The sequence below is a fragment of the Prunus persica genome, chromosome G3, assembly GCF_000346465.2.
Source record: "Prunus persica cultivar Lovell chromosome G3, Prunus_persica_NCBIv2, whole genome shotgun sequence".
NCBI lineage: Eukaryota > Viridiplantae > Streptophyta > Magnoliopsida > Rosales > Rosaceae > Prunus > Prunus persica.
In genome coordinates this window covers 3,148,353-3,172,175 of record NC_034011.1, presented here as the reverse complement: position 1 = coordinate 3,172,175, position 23,823 = coordinate 3,148,353, and the positions used below count along the sequence as shown (strand labels likewise).

Here is a 23,823-nt window from a genome sequence, read left to right as displayed (position 1 = left end):
ACATTTTTCTATTGGTTTCCCTTATTGATAATTGGCTTTATGTCATATTTTTGCTTTTGTAGATTGGAACGCGTGTATTGCTTGTGGTAGGGGTGTCCTACCGCCTCCTCTTAGTGAAATATGATTTTTTCTCTAAACTTCAGAATTGGTCATGTTTCTTGGACCTTGTCGAGCAGTCTGCAAATTTTGACATGCACAATAGTACTTCGGATACTGTGGAGGTCATTGCAGACATAAGATGGTGTGGGCTACAGATAATTTCCCTCATTCTTAAGTTAAGTTGTAAAGCAACCGAAAACTTGGGCATCACAGATGAAGACGCATTTTCATGTTTATTACGGTTGGTCTTGTTTGCTCCTTTTAGAAAGTTATTTCTGGATTACAAATATAAAGTTTCTAAGGTAGTTATGGCAATATTTATGTTGATATTGTTATTTCAGATGGGAGGAGTTCTGTCAGGACGTATCATTTGAGAGCGGTGGCTGGTATGTTGAATCTTCCAGACTAAAGGGCTTGGTGTCCCTGGATGGAAGGAATGTTTATTGTCAGAAAAGCTGTTTGCAGTCTTCATCACAATGTTATGACATGGAGCCACAAACTAAGCGTCAAAGGTGCGCTACGTGGTATATTATCTTTTGTTTTTGATAAGAACATGGTATATTATCACTATGCAAATTTATGAACTATCCTCTCTCTCTCTCTCTCTCTCTATATATATATATATATATATCTCTCTCTCTCTCTCCATGATGAAATCTGTGTCTTCCTATGGAGCAACCTCTTTTCTCTTCTGCCTGTCTGCATTAGCAACTATTCTTTTGTTTTCTTACGTTGCCACTTAACTTTGTTGATATCTTTAGGGATGAGAGATCAGCTGGCGATCCATTTGTTGTAACTTCAGCAGTGAAGGAAAGTTTTAAGATGATGCTCTCAGCTGTGAAGGAAAAGTGGCCTGTTCTTCTGTATGGTCCCACTGGCTGTGGGAAATCTGCTCTCATTAGCAAATTGTCCCAGGACAGTGGAAATCAAGGTATATATTGTTCTTCATACTAGTTGAAAATCTCTCCTCTCATGTGGTCTTTTGTTTCTGGTGCTTTATACTTGCAACAAACTGTTAACCTTTTAAATATAGGGTGGGATATAGGATTGGCAAACAGTGTTTCTTACTACCTGCATTTGAGGCATATGCAATTTGATATTGGATTCAAAATAAATCGACATAGTCTTGCCAAAAAAATAGATTGACATAGTCTTGCAGAAAAATAATTAAATCGACAGTGTGTTCAAACAATATGACGTAACTTTAGATTCATGTAGGACGTAGTGTTGATTTTTTATTTTTTAAAATGTACTGATTATGCATACCTAATGTGCATGCTGTGGTGCCTTACATGAGCGGCAGTTTTAATGCTTATGCATGGTTTCTTTGAAATTCTCATCTTAGGAGTATTTCCTTAGGTGTGAGCACTTCCATATTATGGTGGTTTCCAATGTAGTCCATATTACTAGATGAATCCAGAATTTTTAGTTTTTTTATTTTATAACTTGTTCAGTTCATTGACATGGGAAACCCTTTAAATTCTGGTTGCCATTGATTAATGCATGAGACTTGCACCTTACAGAACCATCAAAAAGAGTAACTTAACTCTTCTGTGCAGCTACATTTTGGAAATATAATACCCCTCAAGTTTCTGTTTCCTAATATTCCCACTTACATGATAGAAAATTATTGGCTTAGGGAACAAGATTGGGTTCTTCTTATTGTTTGAACTTTTTCTTAGTGAATAGAGATAATTGAGAATTTGGGTACATGCATGACGACTTGGGCTTGCTATCGCACAATACAGGTGCTGGATGAAGCAGAAAATGAAAACACAGTCCATGAAGAAATTTTGTATTTTGATTAACTGTTACACAATTAAAATAACATTAGGCATCATATTCAGATAGATTGTACGCCGATGTTTGGTCTGAAAATAAATGCTTTATGTAAAAACGTTTAACATTTGCAAATGTTAGGTATTTGTAGTGCAAGAGCATTATGGGAAAACTGGTCTTCTCTTCTAGAGAAATTCTTATATAGGCCTTATACGTCCTGGGGGGAGTGGTGAACATGCTTTACTAATAGTTTAGTGAATTATCTAAGTATTTACATATCCTCTGCTTTCTGAGTACTTTACCTAGCTGTTCCATTGGGTCTTTCATACAACTAATATCTCCTCTCTCTCTATTTCACAGTTCTATCAATTCACATGGATGATCAAATTGATGGTAGAACATTAATTGGGAGTTATGTATGTACGGAAAAGCCTGGTGAATTTAAATGGCAGCCAGGGTCACTTACGCAGGTTTGCAATCATTTTGTCAAATGAAAATGTACATGTACTATCGTTTGCTCTTTAACCCCAATTTCTCCTTGTGGCAGGCTGTTTCTAATGGCTATTGGGTTGTTTTCGAGGATATTGACAAAGCACCCTCTGATGTGCGTTCTGTTATATTACCTTTACTGGAGGGTGTAAACCTATTTGCAACTGGGCATGGACAGGTAACCGGTTCTTAGTTATTCTCCTTACCCTACAAATAGACATTTAAATATGCTTTCCTGCTTACTTTTTGATCTGTCAATCTTACTTCTACTTGAGTACTCTGATATGCTTTTTTGCTACCCTTTTTTTTCAAGAGCTTTTTTGCTACTGTTGTTGACTCCACTTAAAAAAGGAAAAATCTACTGTTGTTTTCAAACAATGATTGGGAATTTGGGAGGAAGTGCTCTGAAAAGCACATGGAAGAGCTGCTTCTTCAGGAAGCACTACAAAGTGCTTTTATAACCCATAAGCACTTTTGAGGACTCGATTTAACGTTAACCAATCTTTTCTAGCTGCCACGAAACACAATAATAAGGTTTAAACACCTACCCCAGGTTGGCTAAGAAAGCTCCCAAGAATGTTACAAACCATCAGGCATATTGCATGGACTAGCTTTCCTTTTGATTTTTTTGGACGTTGGTAATAGTTTCTGCCCATTACCTTTCCCCCTTGTGTTCTCTGTAGTTTGTGGAATTTACTGGACTAAATTGTAAATAGGTACCATTTCCCTCCATATTGTTGAGGTTGAATTTGAATCTTGATTTGAAGAAAACCTTTAACATTACGAGTTCCTATCTTTTTGTGTTTGGAAGTTTCTTATTTTTTAAGATCTATATGGGCCGGATTTAACCTAGAAATTCTTGATTCCCCCACCAAAAAAAAAAGAAAAAAAACCAAAGGAAACAGTTACTTTTATTATTTGCTTTTCAGCAAGGTATGTTCCTTTTCTTATTTGTTAACTAGCTATTCATGATTTTCAATTCCAATTTGTATTGTGTCTGGCGTGTCCTTCCTGTTTTGTTTTGAATTTTGATGATTATTTTTGTTGCTCTGCCATGTATGGGCTTTCTTTGTGTATCTTTGGTGTACTTGCATTTCTATTGTAGTTTTTAAACGTGCTTGAATCATTTTGGGATATGTGCAGGAAATTAGGGTGCCAGAAAGTTTTCGAATTTTTTCCACAATTTCAACCTCTAAGCTTGATCCGTCTTGCATTGCAGAAGGTTTGTGACCCCCCATTGAGCCATTCCTGGTTTCTCTTTGTCCTTAGGCATAATGATGGTACATAGCACTGTATAATGTCATTCGTTTGTCTGTTCATTATTTCTTTGGTTGCTCAATTGCCATTGGTTAATTTCTTTGAAACTAGAGTATATCCTGTTTCAGGAGAGATTTCTGGCTTCTTAGGGGATTGGTTGGGATTCTGCAGATTTTCAATTCTATCATTGTAGGAGCCAATAAAAACGTATTGAATTGATTTATACAAGTTTTTTTATGCTGTTAACCATTGTTGTCATAGATGGAATAGTGTCGATAGTTCATCTGTAAATTGGAACAAATGTGCTATTTTATATAAATTCCAGGACATATTACAAATGAATTTATTTGCAGCAGGTGGGAATTCACTTTCCATTTTTTTTAAAGTGTATGTTTCACCCTCAACTAATGAGGACTTGCAAAGCATAGTGAAAGCGTGGTATCCAAGTTTAGAGCCTCTTGCTGTGAAACTCACAGGTGTGTCATGACTCATACAGCATATTAAGAATGGTTCATAATTGATTATTTTTACAGAATGCTAACTAGTGACTGCTTCCAGAAACATTTGAAAGCATTAACTCTGCCACATTACATCAAACTGGTGGATTTCAAGCTGGAAATTCTGCTTCTGTTAGTTACCCAAGTAGATTCTCCTTAAGGTAAGTAAAGTTAGTTACTGGATTTCCTATTGGTTTGTTTGGATTTCAATATTTGTTCTATTCCATTTGATGGCAGGGATCTCCTCAAATGGTGCAAGCGTATAACAGGCCTGGGTTTTAGCTTTGAGGGAGATGATTTGTCACCTTATGCACGTGATTGTATCTATCAGGAGGTCTTAATCAATGGCCTTCCTTTTATCGTATCGTTTGTTTTGTTTTGAATGACTAGGTTTCTGTATTAAAATTTTGGAACATTGTGTTGCAACGTAGGCGGTTGACATATTTGCAGCCTTCTCAACGTCTACGAAGAACCGGTTAACTTTAATGCAATACATCGCCAGGTTGTGGGATGTGCCATCAACTGTTTCAGATACCTTGTATCCTCCTAATAAGCCTGTAGTCCAGGTCTAAGTTAATTTCAGAATTCAGATTGCAACAAACTATGTGCTTGGTTAGGTAGAATAAAGAATTTCTCATAATTGGAGCTATATTGCAGGATTTACTCTCAGATTTAAGAGTTGGACGAGTTTCCCTCCCTCGCACTCATACCACTGTGAGCTCAAGGCTTCTAACATTGTCTTAATGTAAGATATCTTCAATACAGACTTAGTGATATTCATTACCCTTGCAGAAGCGTGGAAAGAAACATTACAAGAAGAAACCTTTTGTTGAGATTCGCAGTTCGATTCACTTGCTTGAAAGAATTGCTTCATCTGTTAAGTGGAATGAGCCTGTTCTTTTGGTTGGTGAAACTGGGACTGGAAAGACTACACTTGTACAGGATCTGGCAATGAGGCTTGGTCATAAGCTAACAGTATTGGTAATACTGCTTATGCCTCTTATTCTCTTTCTTACTCTCACTGTCTGGGTTCTAACTAATTTACGGGTGTCTCTTTTAAAGGTTGATCTAATGTTAATTTCTGTTTTGTTCCAGAACTTAAGTCAGCAAAGTGATGTTGCTGACTTGTTAGGGGGATATAAGCCCATGGACGCAAAGTTTATTTACCTTCCGCTGTATAATGAGTTTTGTGATCTATTCTCTAAATCATTTCATGTGCAGGTATGGTTTATATCAAATGTTATTTGCTTGATTGTGGATTTATAAATTGTGGCAATAACCTGTTCTGTTATATGCTCATATGCAGCTTAATCCTAAATTTATTGGGAAATTAGAAGATGCTCTTAAGAAGGAGGATTGGGAAAGGTTACTAAAGGGATTTGAGGTTGGTGTTAAAAAGTTTTTCCAGAAAGTTGAAGAGGCGAGATCGTTAGTTGAAGAGTCTGGAAAAAAGCGCAAGAAAGCTCCAGTTGAGGAACAAATCAAAGCCTGGGAAAATTTCACACTGAAAGTAGAGAATGCCAGTGCACATGGAATGATATTTTCGTTTGTGGAAGGAGCTTTTGTAACTGCACTGAGAAATGGAGAGTGGATTTTGCTTGATGAGGTGAATTTGGCCCCTCCCGAGACGTTGCAGAGGGTAATCAGTGTGCTTGAAGGGGAGCATGGATCACTTTGTTTAGCGGAAAGGGGGGATATTCATTATATAGATAGGCATCCCAGCTTCCGTTTATTTGCTTGTATGAATCCTGCAACTGATGCTGGCAAGCGAGATTTGCCCTTCTCTTTGAGGAGCAGATTTACAGAGTATTTTGTTGATGATGTGTTGGATGCTGAAGATCTAACACTATTTGTTGGTCAATTTTTGGGCGACCGAAAATCAGATTTGCAATTAGTATATAACATTGTGTCCTTTTATAAAATTGCCAAGAAACTATCTGAAGAAAAGCTGCAGGATGGAGCTAATCAAAAACCACAATATAGTTTGAGGTCTCTCTACCGTGCACTAGAATATACAACAAAGGCTGAAAGAGAGTTGGAATTTGGATTTCCAAAAGCAATATATGATGGGTTCTGTATGTTTTTTCTCACTTTATTGGATAAAAGCAGTGCTTTGGTTATGGAAGAAACAATCTTGAAGTATTTGTTAGGTGGAAAAGTTCCTAAGGAAGTACCTTATTTTAAGTACTTAAGTGACTCAACTATTAACGGGAGCTCTGATAACATTATAAAGTATACTGTAACTGAAAGTGTTGAGGAACGTCTTAGGAATTTGGCTCGTGCTATTTGGATAAAGAAATACCCTGTTCTATTGCAGGGACCTACATCCAGTGGCAAAACTAGCCTTGTTCAGCATCTTGCTGCAATAACAGGTCATGAATTTGTAAGAATAAATAATCATGAACATACCGATTTGCAAGAATATCTTGGTTCCTATATAACGGATGCTTCTGGGAAGCTCGTCTTCCATGAAGGTGTACTGGTGAAGGCTGTACGAAATGGGTATTGGATAGTTCTGGATGAGCTTAACTTAGCTCCATCTGATGTGTTGGAAGCATTAAACCGATTACTAGATGATAATAGGGAGCTTTTTGTGCCTGAGTTGCAGGAGACTATTCATGCAGATGAAAATTTTATGCTTTTTGCCACTCAGAATCCTCCTGGTTTTTATGGTGGGCGTAAAATGCTTTCTCGAGCTTTCCGCAATCGTTTTGTAGAAATTCATGTTGATGAAATTCCTGAAACTGAGTTGAGTACAATCTTATTAGAGCGGCGCCCTGGAATTTCTAAAAAGATGGCTAAGCAAATGATTACTGTGATGAAGGAATTGCAATTGAAAAGGCAGATGAGCAAAGTTTTTGCTGGGAAACATGGGTTCATTACTCCGCGAGACTTGTTCCGGTGGGCTGATCGTTTCATAGAACTTGGGGGTGGTTCTGATGTGGATTTGGCCCGAGATGGTTATTATCTTTTGGCAGAGAGGCTTCGGGATGAAGGCGAGAAATGTGTTGTTCGAGAAGTTTTGGAAAAAAATTTCCATGTTAAACTTGATGAAGACAACTTGTACTTTCAGGTTCTCTCTCTCTCCTCCCCCTCCCTGCGTTGGGGTGTCTGGAACATCCTGCTTTTTTGCTTTCTTGGTTCCTCATGTGTTCTGGTTGGGCTAGGGTTGCATTTGTGATTTCTTTTGAAGTTGCATGGCCTGGAAATTTCTTCTGCTTAATAAAATTTTGCCAACATGGATTCAGTAAAAAAAAGAATACTTATAATTATTGGATTTGTTGTCGTCATCTGTTAGTAGAAGGATTATTTGAATACCACATGTGTTGTACTCATTTCCTATGTAGTTAGTCAATTGTGTCCTGTAAACTTTATAGATTTGTCTCCTTTTGTATTGGTGGTGTTCATTCAGAAATTGGGGGAAAAAATTATCAATTACGCCAGGGGGAACCTGATTGCTTTCCAATACTCTCTACAGTGCATGAAAATGAGCAACCAAATTGGTTTTATAGTGAATGTGTTCTGACTTCTTTTTTGTACTTTTAATAGGAACCTGTTCCCAACTTGCCTGATGGTGCTGAAGTTCCGAAGAGTCTTCAAAAGTATGGGTTAGACTGTAGTTTTGGTTGGGTGCTAGTAAGTTTTCATTATTTTTCTAAATACTGAAACTAATTTCTGTTCAATTCGGTGGTAGTTGGACTAAAAGTATGCGAAGATTGTACTTCCTAGTGGAGCGTTGCTATAAAGTGCGGGAACCTGTACTTCTTGTTGGTGAAACAGGGGTTGGGAAGACAACTGTCTGTCAGTTGCTGAGTATTCTTTTGGGTTCAAAATTGCACATCCTGAACTGTCATCAGTACACCGAAACCTCTGATTTTCTTGGGGTTGGTTATGTTTTATTTATTTATTGCATTTGTAGTTGTGCTTTTAATTCCTACTACTAGGTACTCTGCGGATGCTTAATGTTTTTGGAATGTTAGTTTTATTTTGATACCATTCAAGATTGGAATGATAGTTAATGAAATGCATTACAGGGGTTTTATCCTATTCGGGAGAGATCGAGATTAACATCAGATTTTAAAAGAACAATTGAAGAATTGTTGATGACAGAGGCCTTTAACCAGTTTCATCTGGACTATGTAAGAATATTTTATTTGTCTATATTTTCAATTGTGTTCCTTATTCCGTTTTGAAATACTACCACTCATGGGCTCAAGCACATGTGAGATTACTTTTCTTATTTTTGTGGGATTTACTCTGGAGTGTAGGATGCTTAGATACATATAAAATAGCAGCTTCAGGTATGGGGTCCCTATTTTTTTCTGCTAGAAGTGGGTTATCCCTTGTTGGGCCTACTCCACATTCTAGTTAAATGATCCGAACCGTATATTTCTTTGATTTTACTGCAAGGATTATCTTGCGAAAGATCAATCAAATTGGAAGTTGTTTATCCATTTGATTATCATCATGAAATTTCAGTGGTTATTGAAGTTGTTCATCTATGTATTTTATGTCAATGATTTCTAGTTTAGCTAACTTTTTGCATGGATGATCTTTGAATAAAGACTTTAAAAATAGACGGTTTGGTTCATTGAACTAGAATGCAAAGTTGGCCCCACAAGGGATTCCCAAGAAAAAAATGAGGATCATCCTTGCAAAAAAAATACCTAAATCAGAAACAAGTTGGTTATAAACAAATAGACGAACACAAATTTTTCTGACACACTTAAAAAAATGATGATAATCAAATGGCTAAATGATTTCGAATTTGGCTGATGTTTTGTATGGAGAATGCGTAGATCTTTAAAGTAGGTAGTTCAGATTCTTGGATCACATCTAAAGTCTGCAGATGCTATCCCTTACTTTTCCCTTGAAAGGGATCCCTCTTAAGAAGCTCCCATTGTATCTATATATTTATTTTGAAGTAAAATATGTTTTAGCAAAAGTCAATTTGAAGAGTAGTGTATTTTTGAAGATAAAAATTGAGCAATTCTAAGGCGCTTTCACGTTTTTATGAACTTTAATGTTTCTTGTTAAAAACTCCTCTGCATTTATTTGCAAATGTTCAATGTATTGTTTTCCTACAAAACAATTTATTTATTTTTGAACAATAGTTGGCAATGCTTCATGACTTAGGTCAAGAGGAGATATGGGTTGCTTTATTTGTATTATATTTGTAACTTTCTCATGCATCTCTTTCTTTGTAGACTGTCTCTTCGGACATTGGTCAAGCCTCTACAACATTGTGCAATCTGAACAAAATGATAAAAGATTACAAACAAGGTCAGATTTTAAATCCTGATGTCACCAAGCACAATCTGATGACTTTGGAAGGGATAATGCTGAAACTTTCTGAGATGCACCAAGAGTGGCAGAAAATGTTTGTATGGCTGGATGGGCCCCTTGTTCAGGCAATGAGGAGTGGTGATCTCTTTCTGGTGGATGAAATTTCCTTGGCTGATGATAGTGTACTTGAGAGGTTGAACAGTGTCTTGGAGCCAGAAAGAACACTGTCTTTAGCTGAGAAAGGAGGTCCTGATCTGGAGAAAGTTGTGGCTCACGAGAGATTCTTTTTGCTTGCGACAATGAATCCTGGTGGTGATTTTGGTAAGAAAGAACTGTCTCCCGCTCTTCGTAATCGGTTCACAGAGATATGGGTTCCCACTATTGGTGATAGAGGTGAGCTTGAAAGTATTGGTCTTGCAAGGATGACCTCCCCGAAGCTCTCATCCATTTTGGATCCTTTGCTGAATTTTTGGGAGCAGTTCAACAATCTAAAACCAGGGAGAACACTTACTGTGAGGGATCTGCTGTCTTGGATTGATTTTATTAATGTGACTGAAAACAACTTAGGATCTGAGTCTGCATTCCTTCATGGGGCATTCCTTGTTTTGCTTGATGGACTGAGTTTAGGGAGTGAAATTTCAAAAGGGAACGTCATAGATCTGAGGAATGAATGCTTCAAAATCCTTTTAAAGCAACTGAAGGTCTGTTTGGTTTCCTTTATACCATTCCTTGTTTGTTGAGTACTTGAATTTGTTATCTTATTTGTAATCTTCTTGGATTCCTCGCACAAGTGCATATGCTTTCAATTCTGTTATCTTTTGCTTCACCTGTACATATATTGGCTTTGAGTGTGAAACATGAGTTCGAGTGGTTTGGTTGTCAATCTAAAGCCATTCTTGCGTACATTTGGTAACACAGGGAAACGTTACTGAATTGGAGTACTCAAAACTTGCAAGAATTCAAAACTATGGTTGGGGCGATCCTGATACAACTGAAGGTGATTCATGCAGTGATAGCATGCAGTGTGACAATATTTTTGGTGTGGATCCGTTCTATATAGAAAAAGGTAACTACATTATGCATCATGCTTTCCCTCTGCTTAATTGTTTTGAAGAGGTTTTTCTTAGGCACTGTATGAACTCTTTCCTTCTCTCTCCCCTCTCTCTGTTTCATGGCACTGAATCTTAAATGTTTGTCCTTAAATTTCTTGATGTTTAGTATTCAATTTAGATTTTGTCTTCTTCTATGGTGTGCTATAGGTTCTGTAAGTTTTGATGCTGAAGGGTTTGAGATTTTGGCACCAACCACCAGGAGAAATGTATTGCGGGTACTTCGAGCTATGCAGCTTCCCAAACCTGGTATGCCCCTTTCAGTACAAGCGATTCTTCCAAATGTTTTCTTTGTCCGGAGTTTTTGTTTTTATATCCTAATTACTTCTCTAACATTCTTAATTGATTTTATGCATTCCAGTTCTATTAGAAGGTAGTCCAGGTGTTGGGAAAACTAGTTTGATTGTTGCATTGGGCAAGTTTTCTGGTCACAATGTTGTCAGGATAAACTTGTCTGAGCAGGTCAGTAATTTTTTTGGGCTATCCTATTCTCATATAACATATATATATATATATAGATATGCAACGTTTCCTCACTTTTTTTTTAAAAAAAATCTCTATGCATCTGGGGATGGTTCATATGATTCTGCTGCAGACTGATATGATGGACTTGTTGGGTTCTGACTTACCGGTTGAAAGTGATGAAGGAATGAAGTTTGCCTGGTCCGATGGGATCTTTTTGCAGGTTAAAATACCATATCTTGAAAGTTTAATGTCTTTACCTGTGGCTTGAATTTACCTTCCACTCATTTTCTTGTCTTATGTATTAACTCTTGCAGGCTTTGAAAGAAGGCTCTTGGGTTTTGCTTGATGAACTTAATCTTGCTCCACAGTCTGTATTGGAGGCATTTCCATGATCCCTGTTTGTTATTTTATGCAATTATATTCGGACAGTTTCTTGTTTATAAAATGGTGCTCCTGCACTTTTTAGTAAGTTATTTTATTTTTATGTCAATTATGATTAATGGAGAATTGAATCATTTTAGGGTTTGAATGCTATTCTGGATCATCGAGCTGAAGTGTTCATTCCAGAGCTGGGTTATACTTTTAAGTGTCCCTCATCCTTCAGAATATTTGCTTGTCAAAACCCTTCCTATCAAGGTGGTGGCAGAAAAGGCCTTCCAAAATCTTTTCTCAACCGTTTCACTAAGGTATTTGTCCAATTGTCGTAGGAATTTTAGACTTGTGTGAAACTGATGTTTATTATGAAATGGTCACACCAGGTGACAGTATAAATCTGATCTCTCTCTTTGTTTCAGGTGTATGTGGATGAGTTGGTTGAGGATGACTATCATTTTATCTGTAGTTCACTTTTTCCATCGATTCCTATACCTCTTCTTTCAAAACTGATTTTGTTTAATAAACGGTTGTATGAAGACACTATGGTGTATCACAAATTTGCTCTGGAAGGTTCTCCTTGGGAGTTTAATCTACGAGATGTGATTCGATCATGTCAAATCATACAAGGTTTGAACCACTTTTTTTTTTTTTTCCTTTCCATTGTTAATTCTTGTGAACAATGTATTGTTGGATAATGCCGGTTTCTAATATTTTGTTTTCAATTTAGATGCACCCTCTGAGTCCAAAGATTATTGCTTCCTGGACATCGTCTATGTTCAACGGATGCGTACTGAATCAGACCGAAGAAAAGTCCTACAGCTATATGAGCAGGTTTTTGAGATAAAGCCATATATAAATCCTTATCCACGAGTTCACCTCAATTCTGAATACTTAATGGTTGGAAATACTGCCGTAAGAAGGAATTGTGTCCAGTCATCTAGACTTCCTTGCAGCACACTTAAAATTTTGCCTGGAATTCGTCAAAGCTTGGAAGCTACCACACAATGTGTAGAGCATCAATGGATGTGTATCCTGATTGGTCCAGCATCCTGTGGTAAGACTTCATTGGTCAGGTTACTGGCTCAGCTCACTGGAAACGTGCTAAATGAATTACATCTTTCATCTGGGACTGATATATCTGAAATACTTGGATGCTTTGAGCAATATAATGCCTTCCGAAACTTCCGCTCAGTTGTTGCTGAGGTTGACTCCTATGTGAAGGAGTGTTGCAGTTTGCGATTGGAATTTTCGAAGGAGGCATTTTTACATGATAGCAAGGTTCTTATTACAAGATGGTTTTCTTTTGTATCAAACGTAAATTGTGATTCTATTTCTTGTTTTAGTTCTAATTTTTTGGAAGATAGAGTGAGATTTTCCAATTCTCTTACTTTGTTAATGGAGATTGTTGAACATCTAAAGTTGGTCGTGGAAAAAAATGTTCCATCCATATCTTGGTCAAGCAAAGAACTTGATAGCGTTATGAGGACAATTATCAAGTTGCAAGAAGGTTATGAGAAAGGACCATTTTCAGTAAAGTTTGAATGGGTTACGGGAGTATTGATAAAGGCTGTAGAACGTGGAGAATGGATTGTTCTAGAGAATGCGAATTGTTGTAATCCCACGGTATGTAAACTTTGCTATGCTCATGACCTTTATTATCCTCTAACATTCATGTTCTCATGCTGCTTTCCAGTGAAGTTAATATGCCCCATGTTTATTTATCTTGTCACCTAGTTTCTAATTTGATTGTTGAATCTAGGTACTTGATAGGATCAACTCTTTAGTGGAGCCGTCTGGATCAATTACAATTAATGAGCGTGGGGTTGTTGACGGAAAACCAGTTGTCATCCAACCGCATCCTGATTTTCGGATGTTCCTCACTGTTAACCCAAGTTATGGTGAAGTATCCCGAGCAATGAGGAACAGAGGAGTTGAAATATTTATGATGCAGCCAAATTGGCTACTAGATGAGAGCAGCAGATACACTTGTGAGGAGACTGAGCTAAATGATGTGAAAAGATTTCTTGTTCTCTCAGGTGTTCCCTTTGCTAAATTGGTGCATTCTATGGCCAAATCACATATATATGCTAGAGGAGAAGGATTACGTTTTGGTGTTTCCATCACGTATCTTGAGCTTGCTCGCTGGGTTCAGTTGTTCAAACAATTTCTCATGAACGGAAGCCAGCCTTTGTGGAGCCTTCAAACAAGTTGGAAGCATATATACCTTAGTACGTTCGGTGAGGCTGTCGGAGGAAATGTTATTAGTCATGTGAAATGCACATATTTATCGGGAACTGAATTGTGTGAATCTGACTCGTCACTGCGTCCATCTTTGTGTTTGCCTGGAGGATGGCCGACACCATTGAAGCTGAGGGAACTCGTGTGGCACTCGAAACAAGCTCTTGTGAAGACTAATTGCATGTACCTTGAGTTTCTGGGGGCTAAGTATGCGTCATACAAATTTCAACACGCGAGGAGCAGGTGCAATATGTCCCTGGATTCAACTGCTTGTCGCTATGTAGTGACTTACTTGAGGGGTATGGGGGTGTTAAATGAAACTATGGTTCACAGGGCTTCCACTTTTTTGACTTTAATCTCCATTGAGAATACTGAAGTTGATAAGGTATTGGCCAAGGTTGAGAAAAAGCTATTGTTTGCTGCCAAATGGGCCATTGAACAAGCTACTGAAAGTGATCTCAAGCTGTACCTTCTGTGGTTCAGCTGGTTTCATTCTCGATTACAGCCTTTCTGTCAGTTCTTTGATTCTTTTGTAAAGTCAGTTGCACTAAGTATGGATCATCCTGTTTGGGAATATACATCCATTCGATGCCATGACCTTGCATCTCTTCACAAAGTAGAATTTGAAAAGCAGCTGATACCACTGCTCTCATTAGGGTTGGTTGATGTGATTGAATCAAATGAGAAGTTCAAAATATCCAGTGAGTTTCTCCACAGTGCTGTGAAGTATGTCAAGCAACTGAGGCTCACTTATCAAGAGTGGAATAATGAGGACAGCTATGCGTCAAAGGAAGCTTGTTACTTTGAAGAAGTCTTAAAATGTTTGCGGAAAGAGAGCAATAATCTGGACAGTTCTTCGCGCTTCCACTCAGGAAAGTCCTTGCTGTGGGTTCATGGTGGTCACCCAATTTTGCCATCTTCTTCTAAACTGTTTGAAAAGCAGCTTCAGATTTTGGAACTTTGTGAGTCGGTTTGGCCAACTAGAACAGGATTATTTGTCCATGGTATGATATTGTCGTTATCTGTTTCTTCCGTTTCTTTGATTTTAAAGCTGATATAACACTGTCTTCGTTTGGTGGCTGTTACAGTGAATGATCCTCTGATTGGAGTAGTTTCTGATCTTCGCTCCTTTGTCTTGGAAGGTAGAATATTAAAATACTTCTTTGATTTCTATAATTTGAAATGGTTTGAGGACGTGTCGTTACAAATTCTTATGGTATTTATAATTGACGTAGGTGTTTCCATGTCATCATGTATCACTGGGAAATCGGATTCTTGCGAGGATGAGGACCATGTTGTTCAACAGTTGGATCGCATTTATCAGGTGGGAGGCCTTTATGTTTTTCAGAATCATTATTTTGAATCTTCCTATCACATGTTGATGAAATACATATATATATGTTATATAAATTTTCTGCAGAAGCTTTTGCAATTGTTTGTAAAGGAAAGAATCAAAATTGAGGAGACTTCATGGTCGAACAAGATTTTTTGCGGAGCGAATGGATCTTTTTGTTGTTCTTTGTGCATTGTGGCATTAGGTCAGGCATATGGGTACGGCTGTTGGCAGGACGTATTTCCCTTGATGGATAGTACAAGCTTTGCCCTGGATATGAAGCTACTTCAGGAACTATCATCTGTCATTCTGGTCAATAACAAAAGATTACGTCTGGTAAGACCATCTAAATTGTTGTACTCTGCTGAAATCTATAACCATAAACTATATGTATGACATCTTTCATTCTGGTCTTTAGTAAAAGATTACAGCTGGTAAGATCATCTAAACAGTTGACATCTGCTGAATTCTATATACATCAACTATATATGATATAATTCTGAGCTTAAGAGGAATTTGCTTACAAATCACTGATTTTCCATCATTCAGCTGAATGTTTTGCTTTGGTAATTTTTGTTAATGGTTTGGTGACTTAAGAGTTCCATCTTTGTGACTTAAGGTTCCAACATTTGATATCTCGGTTGGGTGTCACTTATCTAACCAATTTAGGTTGCATGCAATTGGGTGGGATTTTCAAGTATTCTGACCGAAGGTTCAAGTTGATGTTCTGGGAAAGATGTCTCTTGAGGTCGGGTTGGCATTCGAAATGGATCAAAGGGTTTAGGTTTTGGGAAAAGTTTTGGGATTTTTGTGCAAATCCTTCTTTTCCTTCAGTTGGGATATTGGGTTTTGATTTTGAAGGAACCTAAACGATCAAGTGGTGGGGGAGTTAAAAGTAGTTGTTGGTCATTGTTGAAGAATATGAGTCCCACATCGGAAACTTGAGTAAATAATATACAAAATATAATGAATGGTTCTACTACTAATAATACCGAGGCCTTTTGTGATAGAACCCCACACCTATTGGGCTTTGTAGGTGGTTAAGTTGGGGACAATATTGGTGTTGTTATTAGTGGGGCACTAGCCCGTCTCTATGAAATTTAACAGTTCTTATAGAATTTTTGTTGGTTCCATCTAGGTTGGTTAGAAGATTATGGAAGTTAGAGTCATTAGGAGTCTTCTCATGTGAATCTTACTATATGCAATCAATGGCCGATTCTTCTCACTCCTTGTGGACCCTCTCGGTCATTTTCGGAAGGCCACAGAATAATTTATATTTGATTTACAGGAGACTATTTTTTTGGTACCTTTCACTTCATTGTTGCTTGATGTGTGAAAATGTTGAATCACTCTCTCACAGTGGCAGAGGTTGTTTGGGGAGACCCAAGCTGGGTTGTTCTACTTGTCACAAGTGACTTGTGGGTTGTAATTGGTCATCACTATCTTCAGAGTTGTGGGCTTTTTTTTGTGATTGACATTTAGCTGTGCTTTGCCTTATTCATTTCTGTTGTTTTACTGTTTGATGCTTGTTATTTTATTTGTTGTATTTCAGTAGATGTCTTTTTCCCTGTATTGTTTTACTGTTTGGTGCTTGTTATTGTTATGTTTTGTATTTTAGTAGACGTCTTTTTCCCTGTATTGTACTGATGTTTTCCTTATTAATGAAAGTATGTTTCTTTCCAAAAGAACAATTGATATATATTTTTCACTTTTCTTTGAATGACAGGATTTAGCCAAAGTATCTAGCCATATGAAGTATGCGTTGAAATTCTCATTGAGCAATTCATCTAGACCACCTCAAATGTTTTCTCCCCATCAAAAGATTCTGTGGATACTGGATGTGTGGAGTTCAGTTGATGCAGGTCAATGAAACTTTCTGTTAAATTCTTCTACCTGTTCTGTTATCAGTATGCTTATGTCTTTCCTTGTGTTGCAGTCAATGAAAAAGTTTCCAGCTTCGTACTTGAGATGTGGTTCAGGTGGCATCAATCATTGTGGATGTATTGCCCTGTTTCTGTCAAGGTATCTATTTTTATCTTGTGTTGTGGTCTTTCTGCCATTTCAAATTACGTTTTCATTGACGAACTTCCTTTTTCATGTTACTCTAATTGCATACAGAGCTTCTCAAGCACTGCTGTTTATGATATTCCAGTACCTGATGTTCTGATTCAGCCGGTGGTAACAGCAACCGTATTCCAGATACTGTAAGACATTGGTTTCTTTTCAAAGTATTAATGATTCTAAAAAATTTAAGAAGTTGAAGATAAAAAACATAGATGAGTACTGAATGTTTTCTTCTTGGCACCTGGTCTGTTGTAATGGATCTTTGGTAGAATTTCTTCTTGACGATCATCTATATTTATGGTCTTAATGTTGGTTCATAAGTTTGGTCATCATTCCATAGAACTTGTAGGTTTTGTCAGTTTGATTACTAAAGAGTAACTGCAACATTTATAGGCGTAAGGTATTTCTTCTTATGAAAAGAAAAAAAATATAAATGAAATAGTGTAAAGTTTGAATTTGGTGCAATTGAATGTTATTGTTGTATAGGGTTTTACATTTATGTTTGTTTTTTGTGTCGATTGCTATGTTTCCTGTCCCCATAGATGTGTCTTTCATGTATGATGTTCCTCCTTCTTTCTCTTTCCATCAAATTAGGCAAAGCACACCTGCCATCAAGGATTATTTTGTGAGCTCTCTGAAGCTTAGAGTTGCATCAAGTAATCTTTGGCGCGGCTCTCTGCCAGGAGCAAATTTACCTTTTTTTCTACTTTCCGCTGCTCGCTCTCTGTTCCAGCAGGTAGAGTAACTTATGTGCGTTGTTGACTAAGTTTTTTGGTAAGTATAATACAAATTTATTCACATGATACTCTGCTTGCAGATCATATATGCACATGAGAAATCTTTTGATGCTGATCAATTCGCTAAAATCAAGTCAGTTTTAGAGGTATGTTGTTTTAAGTTGTCTAAGTAGTGAATAATATGCTGAACTATTGTGTGCTTCTTGGAAATTGGTCATGGCACTCTATTATAACATTGGGTTACTTGTCAGATTCAGAATATTGTTGATAGTCGGTCCTCTCCTGTAAGGTTATGATTTACTTTTCAGAATGCCATTACTTGGAAATGGGTCATAAAACATTGTGGTTTGTAAGTGGTATACCATGAGATGATGACAGATTACTTGGCATGGCTACTCAATATGTGCTGAAGACATAATAGTCTAATCATACCATTTCTTCTACGTTTTCTGATCACAATGATTTTCCAAAAATAATAAGATATTGATGCACTATTGTACCTTGCTATTGTGACAGCAAGGAAGCGGTCTTGTGGTATCTCATATTTCGAAGTCAAGTCATCATGGGCTGAAAGACTCGGTGGATTTGTTTATCAAACCACTGCTTCAAAACCTCTATCCTCATTGCTCATCTAAAGGTAATTTCTTTATGAATTATTTTGTGCATACATTTTTGGGGCGTGTGACCCTATCTGTTTCATGCTGTTGGAATCTAATCTAATACTTTTTTTAAAAAAAATTCATACTGAATGTATCCACTCATATCCAGATTATGGTTTTGATTTTATTCATTTTCAATATGAGAATTCTCTATTTCCTTGTAGGACTATATATTGGTTTATAAATTATTTCCAATTTTTTATTTACTATTTAAATGTTGACTGGACATTTCAGAGCCTGGATTTAATCATGGGTGTGCTTGGCTGCGGCTTGGGATATTACGTCTTAAACTATTGCTCTGCGGTGATGATATGGATCCCGCCATGAAATACCATTGCAAGAATTCACTGTTAGCAGAGAAGATATCTTTGCTAAAACTTGAAATTCAGGTTTCTTCCTTGAATATATTCTTCTATTGATGACTAGTTTCAAAGTATTCAAGTTTTTGTAATGCTTCTCAATAATCTCAATATCGCGCATTGTTGTCGTTACAAAAATTTATGTGAAGATGTACTGCTATTGTTGCTATCTTTGCTGACATATTGGTTGGCATATACATCTAGATATGTGTGTTCATGGACCTAATTGTTTTGTTTCTTACAAATTGCTTTGTATGTGCAAGCACATATTGGTTGGCATGCACATCTAGATATTTGTGTTTTTTAATCTTTTGTATTATTCCAATGAAAGTTTGTCACTTGTGAAGAAAATTGTAGATAGTGCTTATGTGTGTGCAGCAGCACATATAATGTGGCGGAAGCAATTCAGATTTTGTGTTTAGTTCTCTTGTACGAGTAGACTTCTTGTTCACTTATGTGGTACTGTTTCATTTTGTGTTTCATTTTTTAAGGAAGAGTTGTGTTTCTTATTAAAAGAATGCGGCGGAAGCAGTTAAACCCCAAATAAGAGAAATCTATGGAATGTAGATAAGCCCTCTCTGTAGTTGGAAAATCTGTGAAAATTCTCAGAAGCTATTATCAAAGTGATTTGAAGCCACCGCAATGCTACAAGAGGGTTTTATTTATGGGCCTATTCTACTAAATAAATCATTATATTTAACATTCGAAACTTTGGTTTGCAATGTACTAATCATTATTAACATTTGTATATTAGTTATAAATATATGTTCCTGAACATATTTGAAGCCACCGCAATGCTACAAGAGGGTTTTATTTATGGGCCTATTCTACTAAATAAATCATTATATTTAACATTCGAAACTTTGGTTTGCAATGTACTAATCATTATTAACATTTGTATATTAGTTATAAATATATGTTCCTGAACATTCAATTTTCTACCCTGTACTTTATCAACGTGCATGAAGCATGTGCCAATTTATGGTTGATGTCAAATGAACTCTGAACTTCTTTGTACTGCAAGATGAATTTTGTTTGATGATTTAAGGAGAGTAAAGCTGAATATCTCTTGAATGAATTTTTGTTTTCCTGGTAGGTTCGGCAAAAATGCGAATACTTGGCAGGGCAGATTTCTACAAGATATTCTCATGAAAAAAGGGCTCAGGCATTGAACAAGCTTGAAGCTGAGCACAAAAGGCTGCAGAGAAAGGTCTAACAATTTTACTTTTGTTCCGTTACTAGATCATTATATTTTGATAATTCGTATACTTTGGTAGAGTAACTATTTGTCTGAAATGCGTCACTCTGGTAGTTACGTTCTCCAGTGCAAAAATTATGCTGTGCATAATTAGTGAAGTTTACTGCAATTCGAATGTTGCCTGTTGAGATAGATGAATGGTGAACTTATTGTTCAGGATTCATGGGTTTTCTTTATGTCTAAAAGCGAACCTTCCAATCATACTAGCTGTTGTACCACTATTTCTTGCTTGCTGAGGTCTTTTTGGGTGTGGGGCATACAAGAAATCTGCCACTCTTTGGGGTTTTGCATTGGTGAGGGGTGAGGGTCAACCGGAAGTCCATGTGAAAATGTCTGCCAACTTGAAAAGGAAAAAAGACCCCAAGACACAATGCTGGGTATCCTACCTGAAATTAAATTACAACTCCCTTCTAAACAAATATCAGAGAAAAAAAAAAAGGTCAACTCCCTTCAAATCTGACTTTGCTCACAGTTCCTCTACTCATTCGAGCTTACAGGGGAGTTGATATGATTTTTATTCCAAACTAAGCATTTTAGGAGTTCACATTAGAGTAATTCACCCAACTGTATGTGGCTGCACTTGTGTTATGTTTTAATGGATCTCGTACGGGTGGACTACTTGTCCATCTCCTCTTGTAATTATGTGATTTTATTATACAGAATTGTAATGCAGGCTTGCTATAGAATTTTAATTTTTTAGTTTTAATTGTATGGAGGAAGATCTCACTTTCATGTTTATGTTCTTTCTTTGTTTAGATGGTCGTGTTGTTTCATATTATGTTCATTCCTATGGTTCATAATACTTTTAGGTTTGTTTTTAACTTTTTATAACTTCTTTTGAAGATTTTTTCTAGCTACTATCCTCCGTTGCCTTTCTTGTTGTACTTCAGCTGTCTCCCTGTAATTCTTGTTTTGTGCAGCCTTCTTTTGAATGCATTGGTTACCTTTTATTGACTTGCTTGACTGAATAGGATACCGTTCAAGTAGCTGTTTCTCCTTTTAGCTATCTTTTTTTCTTTTTTCTGATGATAACTTTTTCTCATTGGTGCCTAGATCGTCTTCCGCTCTGACTACCGGAAATTTAAGGGCTTAAAACATGAATGTGATGAGTTTCTTGAACGTGTTACATCTGATGAGTTTTTTCAACATGTTGCGTCTGATACGTTTTACAAATACATCACATGCTCAGAAATTTTAGTTGGTAGTGTTGATGCCGTTAACTTACAACAGATTCTTGACCAAGGCTCTAACTGGCAGGTATACTTCTACTTGGCTTGTAATGTGATGCTGATAATAATCATTCTTTTCATTCTTGTTTTAAGATCTTGTGTTGTTCTTGGCTTACTAATTGTTTGTTATGTGCTTCTTATGTATATCTTAGAAAATGGCAACCGGTTTTATTGAACAACTATTATCAGATGAGTACCGTGAGTACACTGATATTGTTCAACCAGTTCTGGTTGCATTATATGAAATAAAATTGGGTTTGGGGCTGATTCTGGCAAGTATCGTGCAAAAAATGATCCTGACTAAAGTTGAGCTGGACAATGCAAATATGATTATGGTATTTCTTTATATTTTTAATGTACTTTTATTTTTGGGCTTTCTAGTGCTGTCTTGTTGCTTTAAATGGCTGACTAGTAGAATGTGGCAGGGGTCTATTTGTTCATTTATGAGATTCCCTCGAGTATCTGCTTCCAAGAGCATTTCTGTTAACTTAAACACTGGCTCAAGCAAATTTCCCTACAATTTAGAAATTCCTACAATCTTCAATGCTGAGGATATAAGTCTTCTCGAGAAGTTGATTACTTTTTCCAGTGGCGTTCTGAGTAATAAAATGGTATAGTCTTTTAAATTTTATTCCCTGCAGGGTAATCCCGCTCAAGTGTTGCAGTTTCTCAGTTTAGTTCTAGAAATTTTACTCCAGTTTTTGGCATAATAATCAAGACTAAGACTCGTACCTGTTTTGCTACAGGTCTCTGTTACACAACTTAAAACTACTCTGCACCGAAACATTCTTGTCCGTGTTTCACATTCTGTTGCTAATGCACGGCTGATGGATTATGCATCCTTTATGGTCTGTTTCTTTCCCATGGTCTTTGAAACCATATGAGTGGAGTTTATTTTTGGAGTTATTGATGTCTGATAATACATTTTTTTGTTCTGAATCAGCTCCTGGATAAGACATATAGCGAGATTACAGATCATTGGATGAGTATGAAGATTCAATCTAGAAACAAACAGGACTATGCTTCCTTGCAATTCAAGTTTAAGCCTCGTGCGTTTAAACTTGAGAGTATCATTGACCTTGATATATCGGCTCTTGGGAAGACATTAGCAAATCAAAGTTTTTTAGATTGGAAGGAATTTATTTCTGTGGATCAACATATTGAGAGGGTACTGTTTTTTCTTTTATTAGCCCAAAGTTTATGGATTTGTACATTTTCCTGTGTTCTGGTTGCAAATTTCATGTATGCATATGCTTCCTGTGTAGTTTATACTTCTGTACTTTTTCCTGCTTTCATCATAAAGAAATTTTTTCATTCAGGAGGAAGCTCCGGAGGAACAAGAAGATTTGGACGGGGAATTGAAGTTCATGGAGGATTCCATTGTGAAGGACGTGGTCAAGACTCACAATCAGTTATTTGGGTCAAATAATCTTGTTCTAGCTGTAAGTTGTTTGTGAAACTTAATGGTCAACAACGTATGTTTACTGCTGACATGTAGGGCTTTTTTTGGGTGGCTCTATGCAAAGAAATTTGTTTGATGCCAATTTCTTGGCTTGTGTAGTCGTTTGGGGGGCATAGGCGTAATTAAGCCATAAATAAAATCCAAAAGAGAAAAACAAAAGCTCTCAGCCACTTCTGTTTCACCCCTAATTTTTCCTGGAGTGTTAGCCCTATGTTTAATCTTTCAACTGATTGATTATCATTGGAGTAATGGCCTCGTCATTATCTGTTAAATTCTCTATTGAAGCCAAATATTAACTTCGTCAATTCAAAGCCTAAGATATACCTGTTTTTGGTGAGCCATATATGGACCCATTTGATTCTTTGTTTTCTAATTAAGTTGCGCGTACTTGGTGTGTGATACCTATGACACAGTACAGAGGAGGAACCTTTATTGGTGTATGTGCTAAAGAGAAGTTGAATGCTTGAATGATTGGATGCTCCATTGTTCAGTTGTGTATTCGTTGTGGATGAGGCTGTTCAGGAGTCCAGATTTTGTTGAGCAGTCCAAGAATCTTGCAATGCATTACTGTGTTGCCAAATTTTGGGTTTGTTGTGTGGAGAGAAATAGGAGGGTTTTGGAAGGTGTTAGGGGGAGGATGTGGATTATTATTATTCTTTTTTTATATCCCTACTTCTTCTTCTTTTCTTTTGTTTTTTTTTTTTGTTTTTTTTGTTTTTGGTATTTGGACCTTGTATATTTCCTTAGATATTGTTTCTTTTTCATTCAGCCGGGTGCTTTCCATGTCAATGATCTTGACAGAATTCTTTCATTCACTGATTCGCATACAATTGGAGTAGGGATGGTCAGAGGTAATTTTCTTTTGAAGATTCTTTTTGGATTGATTCTTTTTTACTATACCCTTTTTGTATGTTTATATTCCTTTTATGTCCAGGTTTAGGGGGTTCATTTCTTTCCAGTTTGGATGCTATACTTGTACCGGAGAATTTGTTTCGTATTTGCGTGGAGCATGAGTGGAAGTTTGTTTCTTCTGACACGTCAGCCCGTAAATACAATATTTACAAGGTTTGGAAACACCCGCACCCTAGTATGAAAATTTATCTTTAATCGCATAATATTATTAAATTG

General features: G+C 36.8%; 1 protein-coding gene across 3 annotated transcripts in view; it reads left to right on the top strand.

The window, feature by feature from the left end:
• LOC18782305 (midasin) overlaps positions 1 to 23,823 on the top strand; it is a 38,130-nt gene that overhangs the window by 3,957 nt on the left and 10,350 nt on the right. For 2 of the 3 annotated variants that reach the window (XM_020559105.1, XM_020559104.1), the window contains exons 4-49: positions 63 to 340; positions 441 to 611; positions 861 to 1,030; positions 2,239 to 2,348; positions 2,426 to 2,545; positions 3,511 to 3,589; positions 3,978 to 4,100; positions 4,183 to 4,282; positions 4,359 to 4,455; positions 4,553 to 4,687; positions 4,779 to 4,835; positions 4,914 to 5,102; positions 5,217 to 5,342; positions 5,428 to 7,194; positions 7,671 to 7,723; positions 7,816 to 8,005; positions 8,156 to 8,260; positions 9,329 to 10,108; positions 10,326 to 10,473; positions 10,667 to 10,765; positions 10,878 to 10,978; positions 11,112 to 11,201; positions 11,296 to 11,361; positions 11,503 to 11,667; positions 11,776 to 11,983; positions 12,084 to 12,979; positions 13,116 to 14,598; positions 14,683 to 14,736; positions 14,830 to 14,918; positions 15,015 to 15,263; positions 16,654 to 16,789; positions 16,864 to 16,949; positions 17,046 to 17,131; positions 17,586 to 17,727; positions 17,809 to 17,874; positions 18,245 to 18,365; positions 18,622 to 18,776; positions 19,843 to 19,956; positions 21,058 to 21,261; positions 21,386 to 21,568; positions 21,659 to 21,844; positions 21,980 to 22,081; positions 22,177 to 22,401; positions 22,553 to 22,675; positions 23,465 to 23,546; positions 23,630 to 23,760. In XM_020559105.1, coding sequence (XP_020414694.1) covers positions 63 to 340; positions 441 to 611; positions 861 to 1,030; positions 2,239 to 2,348; positions 2,426 to 2,545; positions 3,511 to 3,589; positions 3,978 to 4,100; positions 4,183 to 4,282; positions 4,359 to 4,455; positions 4,553 to 4,687; positions 4,779 to 4,835; positions 4,914 to 5,102; positions 5,217 to 5,342; positions 5,428 to 7,194; positions 7,671 to 7,723; positions 7,816 to 8,005; positions 8,156 to 8,260; positions 9,329 to 10,108; positions 10,326 to 10,473; positions 10,667 to 10,765; positions 10,878 to 10,978; positions 11,112 to 11,201; positions 11,296 to 11,361; positions 11,503 to 11,667; positions 11,776 to 11,983; positions 12,084 to 12,979; positions 13,116 to 14,598; positions 14,683 to 14,736; positions 14,830 to 14,918; positions 15,015 to 15,263; positions 16,654 to 16,789; positions 16,864 to 16,949; positions 17,046 to 17,131; positions 17,586 to 17,727; positions 17,809 to 17,874; positions 18,245 to 18,365; positions 18,622 to 18,776; positions 19,843 to 19,956; positions 21,058 to 21,261; positions 21,386 to 21,568; positions 21,659 to 21,844; positions 21,980 to 22,081; positions 22,177 to 22,401; positions 22,553 to 22,675; positions 23,465 to 23,546; positions 23,630 to 23,760 — 10,440 coding nt within the window. The remainder of the gene's footprint in view (positions 1 to 62; positions 341 to 440; positions 612 to 860; positions 1,031 to 2,238; positions 2,349 to 2,425; positions 2,546 to 3,510; positions 3,590 to 3,977; positions 4,101 to 4,182; positions 4,283 to 4,358; positions 4,456 to 4,552; positions 4,688 to 4,778; positions 4,836 to 4,913; positions 5,103 to 5,216; positions 5,343 to 5,427; positions 7,195 to 7,670; positions 7,724 to 7,815; positions 8,006 to 8,155; positions 8,261 to 9,328; positions 10,109 to 10,325; positions 10,474 to 10,666; positions 10,766 to 10,877; positions 10,979 to 11,111; positions 11,202 to 11,295; positions 11,362 to 11,502; positions 11,668 to 11,775; positions 11,984 to 12,083; positions 12,980 to 13,115; positions 14,599 to 14,682; positions 14,737 to 14,829; positions 14,919 to 15,014; positions 15,264 to 16,653; positions 16,790 to 16,863; positions 16,950 to 17,045; positions 17,132 to 17,585; positions 17,728 to 17,808; positions 17,875 to 18,244; positions 18,366 to 18,621; positions 18,777 to 19,842; positions 19,957 to 21,057; positions 21,262 to 21,385; positions 21,569 to 21,658; positions 21,845 to 21,979; positions 22,082 to 22,176; positions 22,402 to 22,552; positions 22,676 to 23,464; positions 23,547 to 23,629; positions 23,761 to 23,823) is intronic. The other variant, XM_020559106.1, reaches the window with a different exon arrangement.